The sequence below is a fragment of the Sardina pilchardus genome, chromosome 22 (assembly GCF_963854185.1).
Source record: "Sardina pilchardus chromosome 22, fSarPil1.1, whole genome shotgun sequence".
NCBI lineage: Eukaryota > Metazoa > Chordata > Actinopteri > Clupeiformes > Clupeidae > Sardina > Sardina pilchardus.
Window position 1 is genome coordinate 28,607,232 of NC_085015.1, and position 18,431 is coordinate 28,625,662.

The 18,431-nt window shown below is 44.4% G+C and overlaps 1 protein-coding gene across 2 annotated transcripts in view; it reads right to left on the reverse strand.

The window, feature by feature from the left end:
- rab11fip3 (RAB11 family interacting protein 3 (class II)) overlaps positions 1 to 15,981 on the reverse strand; it is a 30,893-nt gene extending 14,912 nt beyond the window's left edge. Inside the window, exons 1-3 of one of the 2 annotated variants that reach the window (XM_062526444.1) lie at positions 14,937 to 15,981; positions 6,552 to 6,645; positions 5,972 to 6,045 (exon numbers count right to left, since the gene is read on the reverse strand). In XM_062526444.1, coding sequence (XP_062382428.1) covers positions 5,972 to 6,045; positions 6,552 to 6,645; positions 14,937 to 15,680 — 912 coding nt within the window. In that variant the 5' untranslated portion in view covers positions 15,681 to 15,981. The remainder of the gene's footprint in view (positions 1 to 5,971; positions 6,046 to 6,551; positions 6,646 to 14,936) is intronic. The other variant, XM_062526445.1, reaches the window with a different exon arrangement.
- Between the last annotated feature and the right edge of the window lie 2,450 nt (positions 15,982 to 18,431).

Sequence of the window (18,431 nt, forward strand, 5' to 3'; positions counted from 1 at the left end):
ACCAAAAAAAAAAACCTTTTCTCAATGCCAAGAGATCACAGAATCCTGTGTCATGGCAAAACATGGGGGCCAGACACGCAGTTAATACAACAGTCTGAACATGATTATGAAACTATACCTGAGTCAAATAACATTGACAGAAATACAAGCATTTTTTTTACTGGGAGGAAACTGTGTCGGAATAGTGGAGTAGAGTGTCGAGTTTGTGTGTGTGTTTGTGTTTGTGTGTGTGTGTGTGTGTGTGTGTGGCCAGTGAAGAGTGTGTACTTGAGTGTCGGCGGTTAGAGCTACAACAAAGCTAGTCTGTTTCAATGGCACACTCACACCGCCTCATTTCTTTCTCATTTTCCCCGTTTAGGCTTAAGCTGTGATGGAAGTAAGCTTTCCCGTCAGAGGTTCCTACTGCCCCCGCATACACCCCCAATACTCACACACACAGGGGCTTTGGAACACACACCACACACACATACACACACACACACACACACACACACACACACACACACACACACACACACACACACACACACACACACACACACACACACACACACACACACACACACACACACACACACACACACACACACACAATGGAAAGACTAATACAGCAGTATGATGAATGATTAACACTCTAGGCAGTAAAACCTGATGAGACATGATGATCTTACATGTTACGTAAACACAGGTACACAAACACCCATCACACCAGGACTGGGCATTGCAGCCACATATAAAAAAGGAAGAAGATTTCACACACCGCTGTTATGATCTAATCGGATCTGGTACAATCTAGTCCAACAGACTAAACTAGTCTAGCTGTCAATCCCAACCCCAGGCTCTCATTTGGGTCATCAGTCTCACTAAGTTACCATAACGATGACCTTCTGGACTCCACAGTTCCATAACAGACAAGACAAAAAGTTTATATGTGATGTTTTACACTGTGCCATAGAGACGTAGCCTACACAATAAACGGTATACTCCCACCACATACATAACACACTTCAAACACAGACAAAACAACAAACAACTACTAAACAAAACAATAACAAAAACTAACAAAGAATAACACTCTTATTCATCCTAATCCATGTAGTGACAAGAGAACCATGTACTCAAGGCAGGACAGTCATTCATATCAATATCCATATCAATTCAATCATATCTATATCAATATCAATTTCCAAACAAGGTAAACTTGCCACAGTTAATCACCCTACCAGTCCCATTGTTACAGATCCTGAACACTGAGCTGCACCTGAGCACCCAATGGGCCCTGTTGTGCTGCTGCGCGAGGGGGCCCATTCCTACCTGCAAAGCGCCCTGTGGATCTCCAGGAGCGGAGAGGCTGACTCCACCATCAGTCATGCCCAGTACCATGGTCCCTGCCTGGGCTACACTAAAGGAAGACTGTGCTGTGGCCCTCACACCAGAGCCATAAACAACCTTCTGCTTCACACACACCACACACACCAGCCAGCCAATGAGTGGCTGAGTGAGTGACACGGCGTAAGGGATATTATGTGAGCCCAGCCTGTTCCTGGGAAGAGTGTGAGTGTGTGTGTGTGTGTGTGTGTGTGTGTGTGTGTGTGTGTGTGTGTGTGTGTGTGAGGGAAGGGGAGTCCGAAGGGCATAAAACAAGGAGGAGTTACCAGCAGGCGTAGCTAACGCCTGTTTATTACTGTACCTTCAAACAGATACACATAAACACAGAGACATACACACACATACACACACACACACATACACACACGCTTCAAGGTAGATGAACTGAGGAAAATAAGTCTACAATAACTAACTAAGAAATAAAGAGGCACACTAAGGTGAAAAGTGTCTATGACTACTTACACACAAATGTAAGATATATGAATGATTGTGTGTGTGTGTGTGTGTGTGTGTGTGTGTGTGTGTGTGTGTGTGTGTGTGTGTGTGTGTGTGTGTGTGTGTGTGTGTGTGTGTGTGTATGAGCGTGTGAGCGCAAGTTTCCCAGCATGGTTCTCCACCCAACCACTGCATGTTTTGAAAGCAAACAGACAGAAACAGCACAAGCATTCATCCCATACTACTTTACAAGCAGGAGAAAAAAAAAGGGAGAGAAAGAGAGAGAGAGAGAGAGAGAGAGAGAGAGAGAGAGAGAGAGAGAGAGAGAGAGAGAGAGAGAGAGAGAAAGTTGAGCCCACAGGTGTGATTCCAGAGCATCCGGTTTGTAATTCTAAAGTGACAGAATGAGATCAGACTGTTTCTTGCAGGTATGGGTGCAGTAAGACAAACAGACAGACAGACAGACAGACACCCACACAAATGTTTCTATAATATAGTAATACTAACCATTTAAATTCAATACGCATTAGGGCTGCAGCTATCTATTCTTTTTGTAATCGATTAATCTAGCACTTTATCGATCGATTAATCGATGAATCGGATAAAAAAAAAATTGCGTTTTTAAACAACCAAAACAAATCATGCATAACGAGAATGATGTGGCTGTAAAAAAAACAGAGGTATTCATTCCAAATCCAAAATATGGCTCCAAAACTAAGCCCATTTAAGTGCCAGTGACAATAATTACACTACAATACAGTTAAATCAACTTATTGTAAAACATGGATAACATGTAAAACTGTAAATACAAGCTTAAATAGTAAAGGCCAGGGTAGGTGTGGTCGGAGCGGTGTGAGGTTGATGGAATTAGCAACTCAGAAAAAGGATGAATGAGGATGGGTATTCATTTTTCCCAATTAAAGGTAGGGTATGGAATGAGCTTTGTTGGCCATTTTTGCAAAATCACTTGAAATCCTATTCCTAACCCACTTATAGCCACTAAGTTGGAAGCACTGAAATGGAAATTAAACACGTCAATCATCTGCGGAACGGGCAGGGCTCGAAAAACTCCAGCCAATAGAATTCCTCACCCCAAACCATCATTTCACAGCTCGTTCGTCAATCTAACGTCTTACTCCTCTTCCTCCTCCCCACCGCGCGCGACCCTTTCGAAAGCTGGTGACCGCGAGTCAGTGCTGAAACGAAACCAACTGCCTGCTGCTGCACGTCCATGTTCCCCTCTTGTTGTATGTGTCACTTCATTTCTATACAAACTAAGGCAGCGGATACCTACGGAAACTCAATCACCCACGCAATAAATAAGCTATGTAGCAAAAATTACATTTTACCGTGACACGAAGAGTGCTGTAAACATGAAATCGAAACTTAACAGCTTGGAGCTACGGTGGAATAGGCGAACCAACGGGCCAGCACTAAACTCGGATATTTCAGGAGATAATCGCTCTGGTAAGAACAAACCAGATTCTGTTCAAATATACACACCTATGGCTACTGAACCATATGTACTACAACCCTTTGGAGGTGAATAAAGAATGTAATTGGGGAAGTTGATGTGAGTGATTGTATGGAGACTAGAGCTCATAGTGCTGTAGACGCCAGGCTGGCATTTCATTTAGCCTGGCTCGCTCTCGCGCTGCGCATTTGAATTGTCGCTCGTGCATGGAGGGCGGGACTTGAGGTTGTATATGTTCAAACTCTGCCGTCCGTTTTGCTAATTCCGTACCCAACCTTTAAGGCCCAAAGGGCAAAAATAGAGAAATTGTAACGAAAGTAAAAATATAAAAATAAATACTTTTGCTAAACCAAATAAACTGACTTGACAGTCAAAACAATATGAATTCAATCAAGGCTCAAAAATAACAATCAACTACACAGACTAATTGAACTAGTCAATAAAATAGCGGAGTATCGCAAGACTTACGTCTCAACACCAAGCACCCCCCTATCAGACTGAACAAACCAGTTTAAATACTCCTGAACGCACCCCTCAAATTGGACCAAGCAATAGGCTATACGAAATCTCAGCAGGGGTGGTTGCAGACAATAAATATAAATAAGCTTAGAACAGCCCAAAACAACATTCCAAAGAACTAGAAAATACAAGGAACTAGTAGGAACTAGGAATTACAATTCATTTACAATAACGAACTTCCAGGTGACCCAGGAAGTCCCAAAATGTTTTTTAAAAAGACGCAGCATTCACTCCTATACAAACAGACTGAAGACGCGACAATGGACACCGGGTAGGACAAACACGTGACAACTTGATAGCCTAATGACTTGATAATTCTTTGAAACTAAATAAACGGAACATTTATGACAAGACGTTGTGTGATCATTTTAACAGACATAATGTGATTCATTGGTGAATGTTTTAAACTGTCGGGAGTTGTGATGTTAGGTGTATTAGCGTAGCCTACGCCTCGCCATGGTGTTTGATCATTTGTAGGCCTACATATAACAGAAACGGGGAAGGGTCTGATTAATGACTTGTATGACCGATATAAACGGTAGAAGGATAAACGGGAAACATAGACACATTCAACAAACATATACATGCATTGCAACCCGACATAGACAACACACATATGATGGCAGCTCACTGCCGTGACGGTGGCTACTCGCCCCGTCACACACCTCTGTCGCCATCGCGCCAACTAAATTCAGAATGTATGACGCGCTGGTGTGCTTCCATAGGAATTTAACGAGGCTTCGAGGCAGATGTTTTGCCTCGAGGAATTTTCATAATCGAGTTAATCGAGTAACTCGAAGAATCGTTGCAGCCCTAATACGCATTTGTTGCAAAGTGTGTGTGTGTGTGTGTGTGTGTGTGTGTGTGTGTGTGTGTGTGTGTGTGTGTGTGTGTGTGTGTGTGTGTATCCATCCCTACAACAGTAATTTTCTTTTCCTCACCAGTGGAGGGCACTGTCTTTACATGACTGAAAGCTGCTCCTTCTCCCTCTCTCTAGCACACACACACTCACACACACACACACACGAAAACATACGGACGCACACATTCTTTACTGAGGGAACACATTGAGAAATTGCTGAGACGGTTGCTGAATTCCACGAGGAAAGTAAAATAAACGACACACACAATCACACCCACACGCTCTCTCTCTCACACACACACACACATGCACTCACTCTCTCTCACTAACACACACACACACATACACACACACACACACACACACACACACACATACACACACACACACACACGCCAGGAAGGAGGAATGTCAGATATGCTAGCCACAAAACATAATAACAGAGCCTCATACGAGGCTGTACTGCGCGTGTATGACAAAGAAAGAACATAATAGAGCAGAGGAAACACAAAAAGAGAGGGAGGGAGGGAGAGAGAGAGGGAAAAGGGAGCAAGAGAAGAGATGGGGAGAATAGCAAGAGAGAGATAGTGTAGAAGAGTGATGGAGAGAGAAATGAAAGACAGAATGAAAGAGAAAACAGAGGAGAAGAGATAGGGGGAATACGAGAGAGAGAAGGGGGATGGTTAGAGAGAGAGTTAGAGAGTGGGTGACAGAGAAAGAGAAAGAGAGAGGGTTAAGCAGATGATTTGTGGGTATGTGGTGTGCAAGATGTGCCAGAATGGAAATGCTAGATAGTGTGAGCACAGAGTGGGGAGAGAAGAGAAGAGAGGAGAAGAGAAGAGAGGAGAAGAGAGGGGGAGGAGAAGAGAGGGGGAGGGAGGAGAGGGCATGAGGAGTTGAGCAGCACTCCTGCTGAAGGGCTCTAGGAATATCACACCGCTGCTGCATGGATGGTGGAGGGTCATGTAGAACATGTGTGCTACCGGCTAGTTTGGAAACACTCTACAAGACAGAATTATGGATACTGGTCAGATCAGACGAACTGTTCTTTAGAAACTGAACATTTGAAGCTGTTTCTTCATTTGTCAGGTGTCATTGACAGAAAAAACAAACTTTTGAATTTGAATTTGTGAGAGTGAGTGAGTGAGTGAGTGAGAGAGAGAGAGAGAGAGAGAGAGAGAGAGAGAGAGAGAGAGAGAGAGAGAGAGAGAGAGAGAGAGAGAGAGAGAGAGAGAGAGAGAGAGAGAGAGAGAGAGAGAGGCTGATAGAAAGAGAGAGTGTGTGTGATTTACCTCATCATACTCCTCTGCTGGCAACCTGGCATCAGTAGCATTGAGTTCCAGTCGATAGAGGTCTGGCTCTGAACCTACACACAAAAACACCATGCTTGGTGAGTGAATGCCTCTGCGTGTGTGTGTGTGTGTGTGTGTGTGTCTGTAATGACGTCATGTGAGGTGTCTGTGGTCCTCGTCTGAATTATTCAGTAGAAGAGTGTGTTTCTGGTCTCCCAGGTTCCCGCTCTTTCTCTTCTCTCTTAACCTCCCCTTTTATTTCCCTCTCTTCCCTCTTCTTCCCACAATCCTCCTCTGTCTTCTCTCTATATCATCAAGTTCACTAATTACCTTTCATATCCTCTTTCGATTCTGTGTGTGTGTGTGTGTGTGTGTGTGTGTGTGTGTGTGTGTGTGTGTGTGTGCGGCAGCAACAGATTCCTAATTAAGAGAAATTGAACCATTGAGCATATATAAAGAGTGTCCAGTGAGACAAAGTGATATGGGTATGTGTGCATATCATGCCTGTGTGTGGTGGGAGATGTGTGTGTGTGTGTGTGTGTGTGTGTGTGTGTGTGTGTGTGTGTGTAGGGATGAGTACCTCCATTGCTGATGGCTGTGATCCCACGGTGGAAATCCTCAAAGCTAATGACGCCCAGTCCGCTGGGATCCAAAAACCGGGTCAGGTCCTTCACCTGTAGACATGGACAAAACACACACGCGCGCACACACACACACACACACATACACACACACACACACACAGAACACAAGGTTAAAAACAGCTACTCGTAATACACTTGTAGTATTAGAGATCTGGCATCACAGTAAACCCCATTCCCATAGTACTATAAGCTGAGTGGAGGCTGACCTATTTAACCATCAAAATGATCAACAGATGATGACCACTGTGCCTGTAGTAGCACTTCAAAGAGTCCAGTGAGAAAGACATCCCTATCTGCTGCCTCTGGATCTCCCAAGGTGAGAGCGCCCACTTCATGGATGTTTGTGCCAACCGTCAGACGTGTTGTCCACTTTCATTACATTGTTAAAAACAAAGGCTGCAATGTTCTCTCAGAATAATGATATTATCTGATGTAATTATGGCATCAGTTGAAACACACACCACTTCTCTCACAGACAGACAGATGAAATCAGAGCTGTAAGCCCACAGCAAATCACATTACCAGAGAGAGAGAGAGAGAGAGAGAGAGAGAGAGAGAGAGAGAGATAGGGAGAGCAAGAAATAGAGAGGAGAGAGAGAGAGAGAGAGAGAGAGAGAGAGAGAGAGAGAGAGAGAGAGAGAGAGAGAGATGAGTAAACAGTGTGTTTTGCTTGTGCGCAATAGGAGATCTTCTGCCGTACACACTGTGGCTCGTACAGCTCTGTCATATTTGCCAGGAACAAATCCAACCTCGTAAGTCATAAACCTGCTATGACCTCTTCAGACACACACACACACACACACACACGTAGACACACATACGCAGAGAAATACCTTTCCAGCTGCCCTCGGACAGATAGAATCAGTTACACCATTGATACGCATGTGCCTTGTAACCTAGCAACAGATAATTTGGTGTGGAGGGATACTGTGTGAGGCTATGGTATCAGGCTACCCGCACAAGAGCTAGCCTACACACTCAAACACACTGTCTCTCACACACACCTTTTTAACTTGCTTTTCTTTACAAATGAAATGGCCCACACACAGCATGCGTGCGTGTGTGTGTGTGTGTGTGTGTGTGTGTGTCTTTCTGTTTACAGGTCTGTCTGTATGTACAGTATGTGCTACATGCAAGCCTCTTTCCAGCTGAGAGTAAGGCTAGTTAAAAAGTTCTGTGACATTTAGAAATGACTCCCGGTGTGAAGAGCTAAAACATTCATATATTAATCCACACACACACACCTACACCACAACGACAGCAGACTAAGAAAACAAACTGGAAAGTGAGACATCAGGTGTGAAAATAGATGATGCACTTCTTGCAGTGCTCGGTGGTTAGTGAGAAAATGTCAGTGTGTGTTTGCGTGGGCGTGTGTGAATGTGTTTAGACCCCTCGCAGACAGGCTTTGTGTCCACTTCAGTGGGGGGAATTCTCTCTCTCTCTCTCTCTCTCTCTTTCTCTCTCTCTCTGTCACACACACACACACACACACACACACACACACACACACACACACACACACACACACACACACACACACACACACACACACACACACACACACACACACACACACACACACACACACACACACACACACACACACACACACACACACACACACACACACACACACACACACACACACACACACACACACACAAGACTTCACCACAGAAAACCCTACTCCAAGAGAGGGAAAGAGCTTTTATGAACTCTCTTGCTCTCTCTTAGCAACACAAAGGGAAATTTGGACATTCCAGTGAGGATTATTGGGGCTTTGACCTAAAACCAGGGGGCAAAACTGTGAATGAGAGAGAGAGAGAGAGAGAGACACAGAGAGACAGAAAGATAGAGAGAGAAAGACCAAGAGAGCGAAAGAGAGAGGGTGGAGGGGAATGCCTGGGCAATGATGGTTGTCGTTGTGGTGGACATCTGAGTGTTAGGTGAAGTGGAAGCCTATTGTAGTGTGAGGGGGCATCAGGCCTGCGGTAGACACTCAACGTCCTCTGTTGTGGTCTGGCTGAGACTGGCATATGTGGCAGAACAACACTTTATACCACTGGGCCAAACCTGCCACAAGACAAGAACGAAACCACCGAATGCTTTTAAGAGGACTCATTAAAGAACCATCCCATGACATTAGGTTTCTTTACTGTCTGGACTCAACCCTCCGCCACCTAGGATCACGTCATCACAGTGTTCCACTGTCAGGCTCACTGAGCAGAGGACAGAGGAGCCAAAGTATGGAGACCAACCTCAAAAGGAGCCACTGTGGCTACTAATAATGGCCCATCACCACAGCCACTATCCTCACCATCACTCTCCTCCCCCTGCCAGGCCTGTCCTCCCTGCTTCATTCCTTCCTGTTCAGCTTCCTGGTCAGAATTTGCATCCCAGCTCGGATCAGAAACACAGTCGAACATTCAAATGAGACGGACAAAAAAAACATTCCGATGGACACACACCAAGACACGCAGCCAAACGCAGACACAGATAACTAGGCAGACTCAAGCGTTTACTCCATAATGAATACAATTAGCCATCCCGCGGCTGATCACAAAGCTTTTAGGGGATTTATTTAATACTCAAGGTTTGGTAATCTGGTCACTAGTAACAATCAGTCATTACCCATTTAGCTTTGCTATTAGGCTGGAGTGAGCCGGTCAGTATCCAGACCTGAGCTCACATCTTACATCTGGGATGCCCACCGTCCCAAACGGCCCACAACACTATGGTCCCGCGCTCTGCCGCGCTGGACTTGCTCTCAGTGATGCTTTAAGTCCATCCCGTTCCCTGAATGCAACCAGCAAGCCAAGCATTAGCCTAATCTCTTGGTGCCTGTATCAGCCCCTGGGGCACATCGCCCAGTACTGGCATGGCCCAACTGGAAGAGCTCCATTGTACGAGATCATGGAGCTGCATGGCTAACAGCTAATGGGGTAGACAGAGAGACAGTGCCAAAAGGAGGGCCAAACAGGAGAGCTGTGGTCACATTAGGCCTTTTGGTTCAGCTCCTTTGAGGTCTACATCTATGGCCTTTCTCAACAGTATGGATCTCTTTGAAAGGATGTTAGTCTGACCTGGAATGTTTTTGAATTGTTCTGATCATCTAGAGCGAGTGCTGGCTAGGCCAGCCTTATATGGATCACCTGAAACCCCAACAGCATGAATGGAAAATAGGACATCCCTGAATAAGGCATGTGAAAGTGACTGCAGGCTTTTCTATATTATCTAACCTGATTGTCATCCCCGTGATGGCACACAAGGAGAGCCATTACATGGATGGCATGAGCGAGCAGCTTATCTATCTGAGCCAAGGTTTATTACAGGTAGCTGCTCATACTAAACATTACAGAAACCGCGGAGGAACAACCGCTACAGAAGTTAAGAGGTGAATAAGGCACATGAGCTTTAATTCAGTCTGATTGTGGTTGACATAACACATCAAAACCATCCACTCACTCATATATGGCCACATGCACATGCACGTACGTGCACGCACGCAGCCTGTTCCAAGGCATTAAATCAGTGGAATCAGCTGTGGTCGATTAGAGCAGGAACACCAGTGTGCAGGCGGGCACGAGGCCAGAGAGGCGATTGGCCATAATTGATGAAATTGAGAAACATTCTGACAAGATGTCCTCCAAAGTCATACATTACCAGTTAGACAGAGGTAGCATTCAGATACTTTGAATGCTTTCAAAGCCAGATAAAAATGATCTCTAATAATAAATAATAATAATAACAACAATGGAAATACACTGTTGGGAAGGAGAATGAGAAAAATGGTGAAATGTAATCATATACATAAAGTTTTGCTGCGGTAAGAAAGAAAAAATACAACCCGCCTCCAACTTATACTTCATCTGCCAACACATTGCAAGACCGCTACGCTAATGATGAGTTCTAAGCCTCTACTAAACGCAACCAATGATAAATCAATGCTGATTGCTGAAAGTCTCATACATTATACTACAGAAAGTGTTCACGCATCCTGTTTCAATTTGCTTCGATGGTGAAACAGTCAGAGAAACCACAAATGAACCCCTGCAGACTTCTGGGTCATTCCACCTCAATTCAACGGATTTTAGAGAAAATTTCTGCTTGACCATCTCAGATTTGCTTCAAACTTTTACCATCTAAAGAGTAACCATTTAAACTAACTTAGCCAAAATATTAGATCGGTATACCTAATACATCCAGAGAAAAACATTTTTGAACATGGTACCCCCCTTCTGATTTTTGGCACATTGGCGCCCTCATCTAAATCTGCAGCAAAGTTCAGATGTCATTATCTCAAAAAGCGTTCAAGCTAAAGACTTCAAATTTTCTGTGAATAATGATTGCTACCTATAGATTCCACATATTCATTCGTAAGTCGTATGTGTTGACACTGACTGTGGCTCAATCTTGTGAAATCAGAAGAAAAATGGCAGATTTCTTTCACACCCCCACATTGGGTGCCCCATTACACCATTTGTAAACAAAATGTTTGGCAAATGGTTATGTCTCTCTACAGAAGTGTTTAAGCTGTCTTTGAAAAAGTAATGAAGAGGTGCCTATATTGCTTTTTTGTTGGAAGTATTGTAACACAAAACTGAAAAACAATCAATTTGGATAATATTGTATCTCCCCATTACAGAGGTATGACAAGCTATACCAATGAATTGAACACATCTCCAGAAAGAGTATGGAATGGGCTTTCAGACTGTGAAATTTCAAGATGGTATTATGGCTATGGTTATTGAAATGTTATTTTTGAAATATTGGTCTACTATAACAACACATTGCTGATATCCATGAACAGTGACATCTAGTGGCATTAAATAGTGACAGCAGCAGTTTATTTCGGAAATACAGGAAATATTTTATTAGTTCATCACTCAGCAAGTAAATGAAAATATAAATGTTTAACAGTATGAGACATAAACATCTGATACTCAGGAATAAGACAAGGATATGAAATCATTAAATAATAGCACAAAAAAGCAACGCTAATTGTTGTAATAGACCAATATTTAAAAAAATGTTTTTTAATAACTGCAGCCATAATACCATCTTGAAATTTCACAGTCTGAAAGCCCATTTCATACTCTTTCTGGAGATGTGTTCAATTCATTGGTATAGCGTGTCATACCTCTGTAATGGGGAGATACAATATCATCCAAATTGATTATTTTTCAGTTTTGTGTTACAATACTTCCAACAAAAAAGCAATATAGACACCTCTTAATTACTTTTTCAAAGACAGCTTAAACACTTCTGTAGAGAGACATAACCATTTGTCAAACATTTTGTTTACAAATTGTGTAATGGAGCACCCAATGTGGGGGTTGAAAAAAAATCTGCCATTTTTCTTCTGATTTCACAAGATTGAAACACAGTCAGTATCAATACATACGGCCTACAAATGAATATGTGGAATCTATAGGTAGCAATCATTATTCCCAGAAAATTTGAAGTCTTTAGCTTGAACACTTTTTGAGATAATGACATCTGAACGTTGCTGCAGATTTAGATGAGGGCGCCAATGTGCCAAAAATCAGAAGGGGGGTACCATGTTCAAAAACGTTTTTCTCTGGATGTATTAGGTATACCAATCTAATATTTTGGCTAAGTCAGTTTAAATGGTTACTCTTCAGGTGGTAAAATTTTGAAGGAAATCTGAGATGGTCAAGCAGAAGGCATTTGTTGAATTGAGGTGGAATGACCCTTCTAGAATGACAAGAACATCTCATCCAAACAGTTAATAACCCACTGGTATGGCATGAATGCACAGAAAATGTATCCAAATGAGAAACCCAACTCTTTCTGCGTGTTTGGTTCACATGCAGAAACACAGTCAGATCAGATGCGATTCATCTGATCTCAGCAGCTCACTCTGCTTACATAACGGTTATGAGGACAGCAGTGGCTATAAAATCACTGATAAGACAGACAGTCATATGGTATCACAAGGTTAGGGCAGCTTACATCAAGCTGGCCTTTAACTTCGGACTTGTATTTTGTCTGCATGTCTGACGTTATGGCCACATTAGACACTGTGAGGTGTGGGCCTAAAGGAGCCTGAGAGAGTTCAGGGAGGGAATATCCTCGTGATCAGTGTGCATCTATGAATGTGTGTGTGTGTGTGTGTGTGTGTGTGTGTGTGTGTGTGTGTACAGTTACATCAGAGGCAAGACAGGCTATAATTCTACCAACACACCCAAACTTCTTCAATGGTGCATTACGCTCTCTATTTCTCTTTCTGACAACGAGGACACAGACACACACACACCATCACAGCATGAGGGTGGAGTGGGAGAACTTCTAATCTCCCTGGAAGTCATAAACTTAACATCAACCAGATGACCGCTTTCTTAGCGAGTGCGAGTGTGTGTGCGCGCGCAAATGTGTGTGTGTATATGTGTGTGTTGATGTGTCATTTCCTACAGTGACCTCAACATTCTGATATTGGCGTATCACCTCAAATATTCAAGACTAATAATTCTTCCTCTCTCCCTCACACACACACACACACACACTCCAAAATGGAGAGCCTGGGACAGCAGGTGCAGCCAGTCCACTCTGTGCTCAGTCGCCCCAGCCCCCCATGTAAATAAACATCCCACTGCAGCCAGCCAACGCTGAGCAGCGCCTCGGCTAGGCTAACTGCTGACCACTTATGTAAGTGAGTACAGCCAACAACAACAATGTGTTGGTCGGTTCATCAGCAAAACACAATATGGATCAGCCGAGTAGACAGTGTGCTAAGAAACACTGCAACCAACTGCCCTGCAGAAGCTAGCCCTCACCCTTAGAAAAGCTAGCCTGATGCCAGAGAGGAGCAAAGCAATGGAGCCTGCAGGCAAGTACACAGAGATGAAGAATACATTGCTATGCAAAAAAAACGAGGGCAACTGCAGTGCCAACGAATATATTTGAAGCACTGACAGTGGCTATGTAGAAAATAACCAACGGAATTAAAAACAAAGGTCCTACTATAGTGAATGTGGCAGGTGATGACTCACAACAATGAACCAAACCTGACTGTCAGAATTTCTGACAGTTCACCCTCGCAAATTATCACTATTATGTCGCCTTGCACCACAATTATGTGGCCTGGCACATCAGCCAGCATTAATGCTAATTAGCTTTCCAACTAACAATTAAAGCAGACAGCTCAAATTGGCTAAATGGCAAAGTAGACGGGCCATTCTCTGTGGATGATACGCTGAATGCTTAAAAATTAACTGTGATAGGTGTACAGAGAGTGATGAAAGAGAGAGAGGGAGGGGGGGAGAGAGACAGAAAGAGAGAAAGAGAGAGGGTGAGAGAGAGAGAAAGAGAGAGAAGCAAGAGAGGAACAGAAACCTAGATGGGCTGGGTTAGGCAAGCAGGAGGGAGAGAGAGAGAGAGACAGAAAGAGGGACTATGTGTGTGTGTGTGTGTGTGTGTGTGTGTGTGTGTGTGTGTGTGTGTGCATGTGTGTGTGGGTTTTGAGTCTCTGAGGTCTGAATAATAAAACAGAAGCTGTGGAGTATCTGTGGGATTGGGTTTCCCTGGGTGTATTGTGACCAGTGGAAACACACTACGCACACACAAACACAGAGGGAGAGCCTGGAAGCCATGACAAAGTAAGAAAAGTACTGAAAATAACAGAGAGAGAGAGAGAGAGAGAGAGAGATAAAAGGGAGAGAGAGAGAGGGAGAGAGAGATGAGAAAACAGAGCACACACAAATGGCTGGTCATTTACATGTAAAAGGTAACTGTTCTGTCAGCTCGGAACAGGTTTGGATGAGGAGTCTTAACTCCTCTGCCAGATAAAAGAGGTTGCGATCACCACAAACACACACACAAACCTTACATAAGCCCTTTATTGTCACCTTGCTACTCTGGCTGGGAAAGCTTGAGTCTTAAGCTTGTAACACTGATCTGAGTGCCACAGTATTTGATTAGGCATCGTAGCTGGATGGAAAAGCATTAGGTTATCTCTGTTCCATGGAGTCCCACTTATGAGGTCAGCTGATAGAGGAGAGCTAATGTGCACTGCGCAGCAGCAGCAGCTGTTTCATTTGAAGGGACACCTTCAGCATTAGTTGTTGTGGGCTCAAAAAGTCACACAAATGTCTAAAAAACAAACTCTCGTTGAACTCTGATTCCATGCCCCCTTGCTTCCCCTCACCCACACAAGATGATTTTTTTATGAGCTAACTTCCTGCATTCAAAGTAGCTGATAAGAAAATACTGTCAACCTCCAATCATGTAAAAAGTCCCTACCAACACAATCACCTAGACAAACACCCATGTGTACTCCCATGAATAAATGTACGCACCTGTTCAGCTCCATATGCAGCTGCAAACTCCAGGAACTCCTCCATGCGTACAAATCCATCTCCATCCTGATCCAGAGCCTGGAACACGGCTCTCAGGGGCTCCATGGACGCCATGGCTACAGAGATGGGCCCGGAACTCGGAACTTCCACGCTGGCCGGCGGATCTGGGTCCAGGCTCCCATATTCGGGTAAAACCAGCACGTCCTTCACCTCCATCAACTGCTGTGTGGTTCCCTGCGTTGGTGAGCTGCCATCGTGCTGGGCTTGAGTTACCTGCTCAGGACTCACCTGGGTGAATGTGAGAGCCTCTCCCTCCCCCTGGTGCTCTTCTAGCTGAGCTGGCGTCTGATTGGCTGAGCAGGCCTCCCCCGGGGCTCCACCCACGTCACTGGGCTGGTCACCTGCACAGGTGAGAAGGAGGGGGAGGCCACCTGTTGTGAGAGTGGCGTCCTGGTCCACAGCACACACACTGATAGATTCTGACTGAGTGTCTGGAGAACAGCTGTCAGGTGCAGGTGTGTTTTCACTGCTAGACTCTGGTGGGGTAAGCGTGCATGATTTTTCCTGAGGCTGTGTGCTGACGCCGTCACTCATCGGTTCAACACAAGAGTCACACCCCTCCACGATCTGTTGGTCAGGGCAAGTGGCGTCCAGTTCAGATGTGTTTTCAGCGTCAGGAGTGTGTACATGATCTGGGTGGCTAGTACTGAATGTCAGTGAGTCATATGCTACTTCAGTATTCATTGTGTGTGTGACGCATGGGTCCTCGGTGTTGTGTGAGATCTCAGATGAGAGCGTGTTTGTCCCGTCAGTGTGTTCAGTGCAATTTGTTTGTGAGTTTTCAAGATTTAAAATGTCTGTACTGTCCAGGTTTTGTGCATTGAATTCCGGTGATTTGCTCGAATTGTCAACTTCTGGGGAATCTGTGGTATCTAAATTGTTAAGTTGGAGTGTAGTCGTGTCCTCTATGTTTTCAGAGTTTGCAGAAACAAGTAGTTCATCTTCAATATTTTCTCGGCTGAATATGTGTGTTTTTGTGTTTTCATCGGATATTGTTGGCATGGCATCCGAGTCTTCAAAGTCAAGTGTGCATCTCTTATCTGAGGGATTTATCTCAGCAATACTGGAAGAATCAGGTGAGCTGCCTGCTTCGATGACATCCTTGGGAAAGACATCAACCACTTCTGTTTGTTCAGTAAAACCATCTGCTTGAAGTATGTGCTGAAGATCCATCACAACTGAAGTATCTCCATTCGGGGTGTGTTGAACTGAGTGTTCAGATGTTTCTGCCCCGGGGATGTGTTCAGAAAACATGTCTACTTCAAGTGTGTGTCGATATGGTTCAGACTCAAGCAGGAGCTCAGAAAAACCGACCATTTCAGCCAAGGGTTTAGACATTTCTGTCTCAGGCGGATTTACCTCAAATATCCATCCAGGCAAAATGTCTTCTTCAGGTGTGTGTTCAGCTATAATTCCTTCATTTAGTTGCTGATATGATTCTGAAGTAATTTCAGATAGAGCATCCTTTTGCTTTATGTGTTTCTCTGCTGGATTTTCCGATATGCTTTTTTCTGGTGTCTCGTTAGACAACACATCGCCTTCATACAGTTCTTCTGTATGTTGACCAACATGTTTATGTAATTCAGTCTCAGTTGTGTATTCAGAAACTGCTTCAGATAGCAGGTCTCCTTCAATCATAATGATGCCTTCTGATACAGATTCAGGCATTTCTTCCACAGGTTTGTTATCCAGTGATGCTTCCTCTTCAGGTGTCTGTTCAGAAAGGACTTGTTGAACTGTGTCCTCAAGTAAGTGTTCAGATGTGTGCACCTCTGTAATCAATACAGACAAACTGTCTCCTTCGCACAACTGTTGAGTTGCAAGTTCACACCCAAGATCTCCATCAGTCAGTACATTCAAAATGTGACTGTGAGAAGTCTGGTTCGTCACAATTTCTTCCTCAGGTGAGAATAACAGTGTGAGGGCATTTGTTTCCTCTGTCTCTGTGTGTTGAGAAATGTCAGCCTTAGTCTGTATCAGTTCAATCCCACCTTCACAAAGCATGTCTCCATCTGAGCTTTCATGGGTTTGTTGACATATTTCTGATTCTGTCATGTTTTCGGACGCAAAAGTCTGCCCTGTGTATTCAGATGCTTCTGTTAAAAGCGTGTCTGCCGGTGAGAGCCAACTGCTGTGGAACTCTGATATTTGCTGTTGTGTTTGCTGAAAAGCATCCTCCTCAAGTGAGAACTGAGGTATACGCTGCTCTGAGCAAACACGCAGCAGATCCATCTCCTCGCACACAAGCGGAGTATTTGTTTGATTTGGGGGAGCTGTGGGCTCCAAACACACACCTGTGAGTGTGTGGTCAAACTGCGGAGTCCTGTGTGTCATTGTATGCTCCTCGGGGGTGTAAACGTGTTGTGGGTCCTGAGCTGAAGTGTGTATAAGTGTCTGCGGACACAAAGGTTTCTGTGTGTGGGCGTCCACACCTGTCTCCTGCTCCACATCACCTGTGGAGTCACCAGCGATGAGCGAGTCTGTGCGCACACGTGGGCTCTCGAGGATGTCTGTGGCGTCCTCGGCCCATTGTTGGACACTGCTTGTAATGGCTGGGCTGGCGTTGGAACAGGGGCTGGCACTTTCCTCAAGGTGGTCGCCATGCTCACTTGGTAGTATGTTCTGGGAACAAGAGCGCTGGCTTTCCCAAGGTGAGGCACAGGGCTCTGCATCTTGCTCCCATGGGAATACCTGCTCTACACCAGAATACTGGGGAGTCCGGAACAGGTCATCTAAATTTAAGGCATTTTCAGAGAATATCTCTCCCAGGCTGAGAGACATGACATTCCTGTCTCCCTCCTCAAAATGAAGTTGCCGCTCATCTGCCTCCTCATTTCCGCATGGCGTTACAGGATCATTTGAATCCAGAAGCATGAACCCGAGGCTACTCTGATCTCCATCCCAGTCAGTGTGGCTTCCAGGACTGGACATCAAAATCTGTTCCATGTTTGTCCGCCACAAGGAGTGCTAAAAAACGCAGCCTGCAAGCCGTTGCTCGCTGAGATCCATAGCTGAACCTCTTTTTCAAATACACAAGACAAAAAGTGTCCAAGGACAGCTATGGAGAGGGCAATGGCAACGCCGACATCCACCATGCACAAGTGTGGCGAAATTCACGATAAGGCGATTGACTTCCACGTCTATGTTTACAGGCTGAGAATTAATCTAGTTAACTAAAGCCCCTTCAAAGGCGCGTTTATCCACAACCAAATCCCGAGATCATTAAGGTGGATTACAAAATAAGCAACTGCGATGAGATATTTTTTCTAATACTGTCAAGTTGTCAAATAACTACAGGGCTTATAACTGTGTCCTACGTTCTATTCCACAGGCATTTATTTATAACGCAAACAAAAATTAGGTGGCTATAGAAGGCTATGTCTATCTGGGATTGTGTAGTGCTATGTGCGAGGGGAAAGAAATACTACAGCGCCT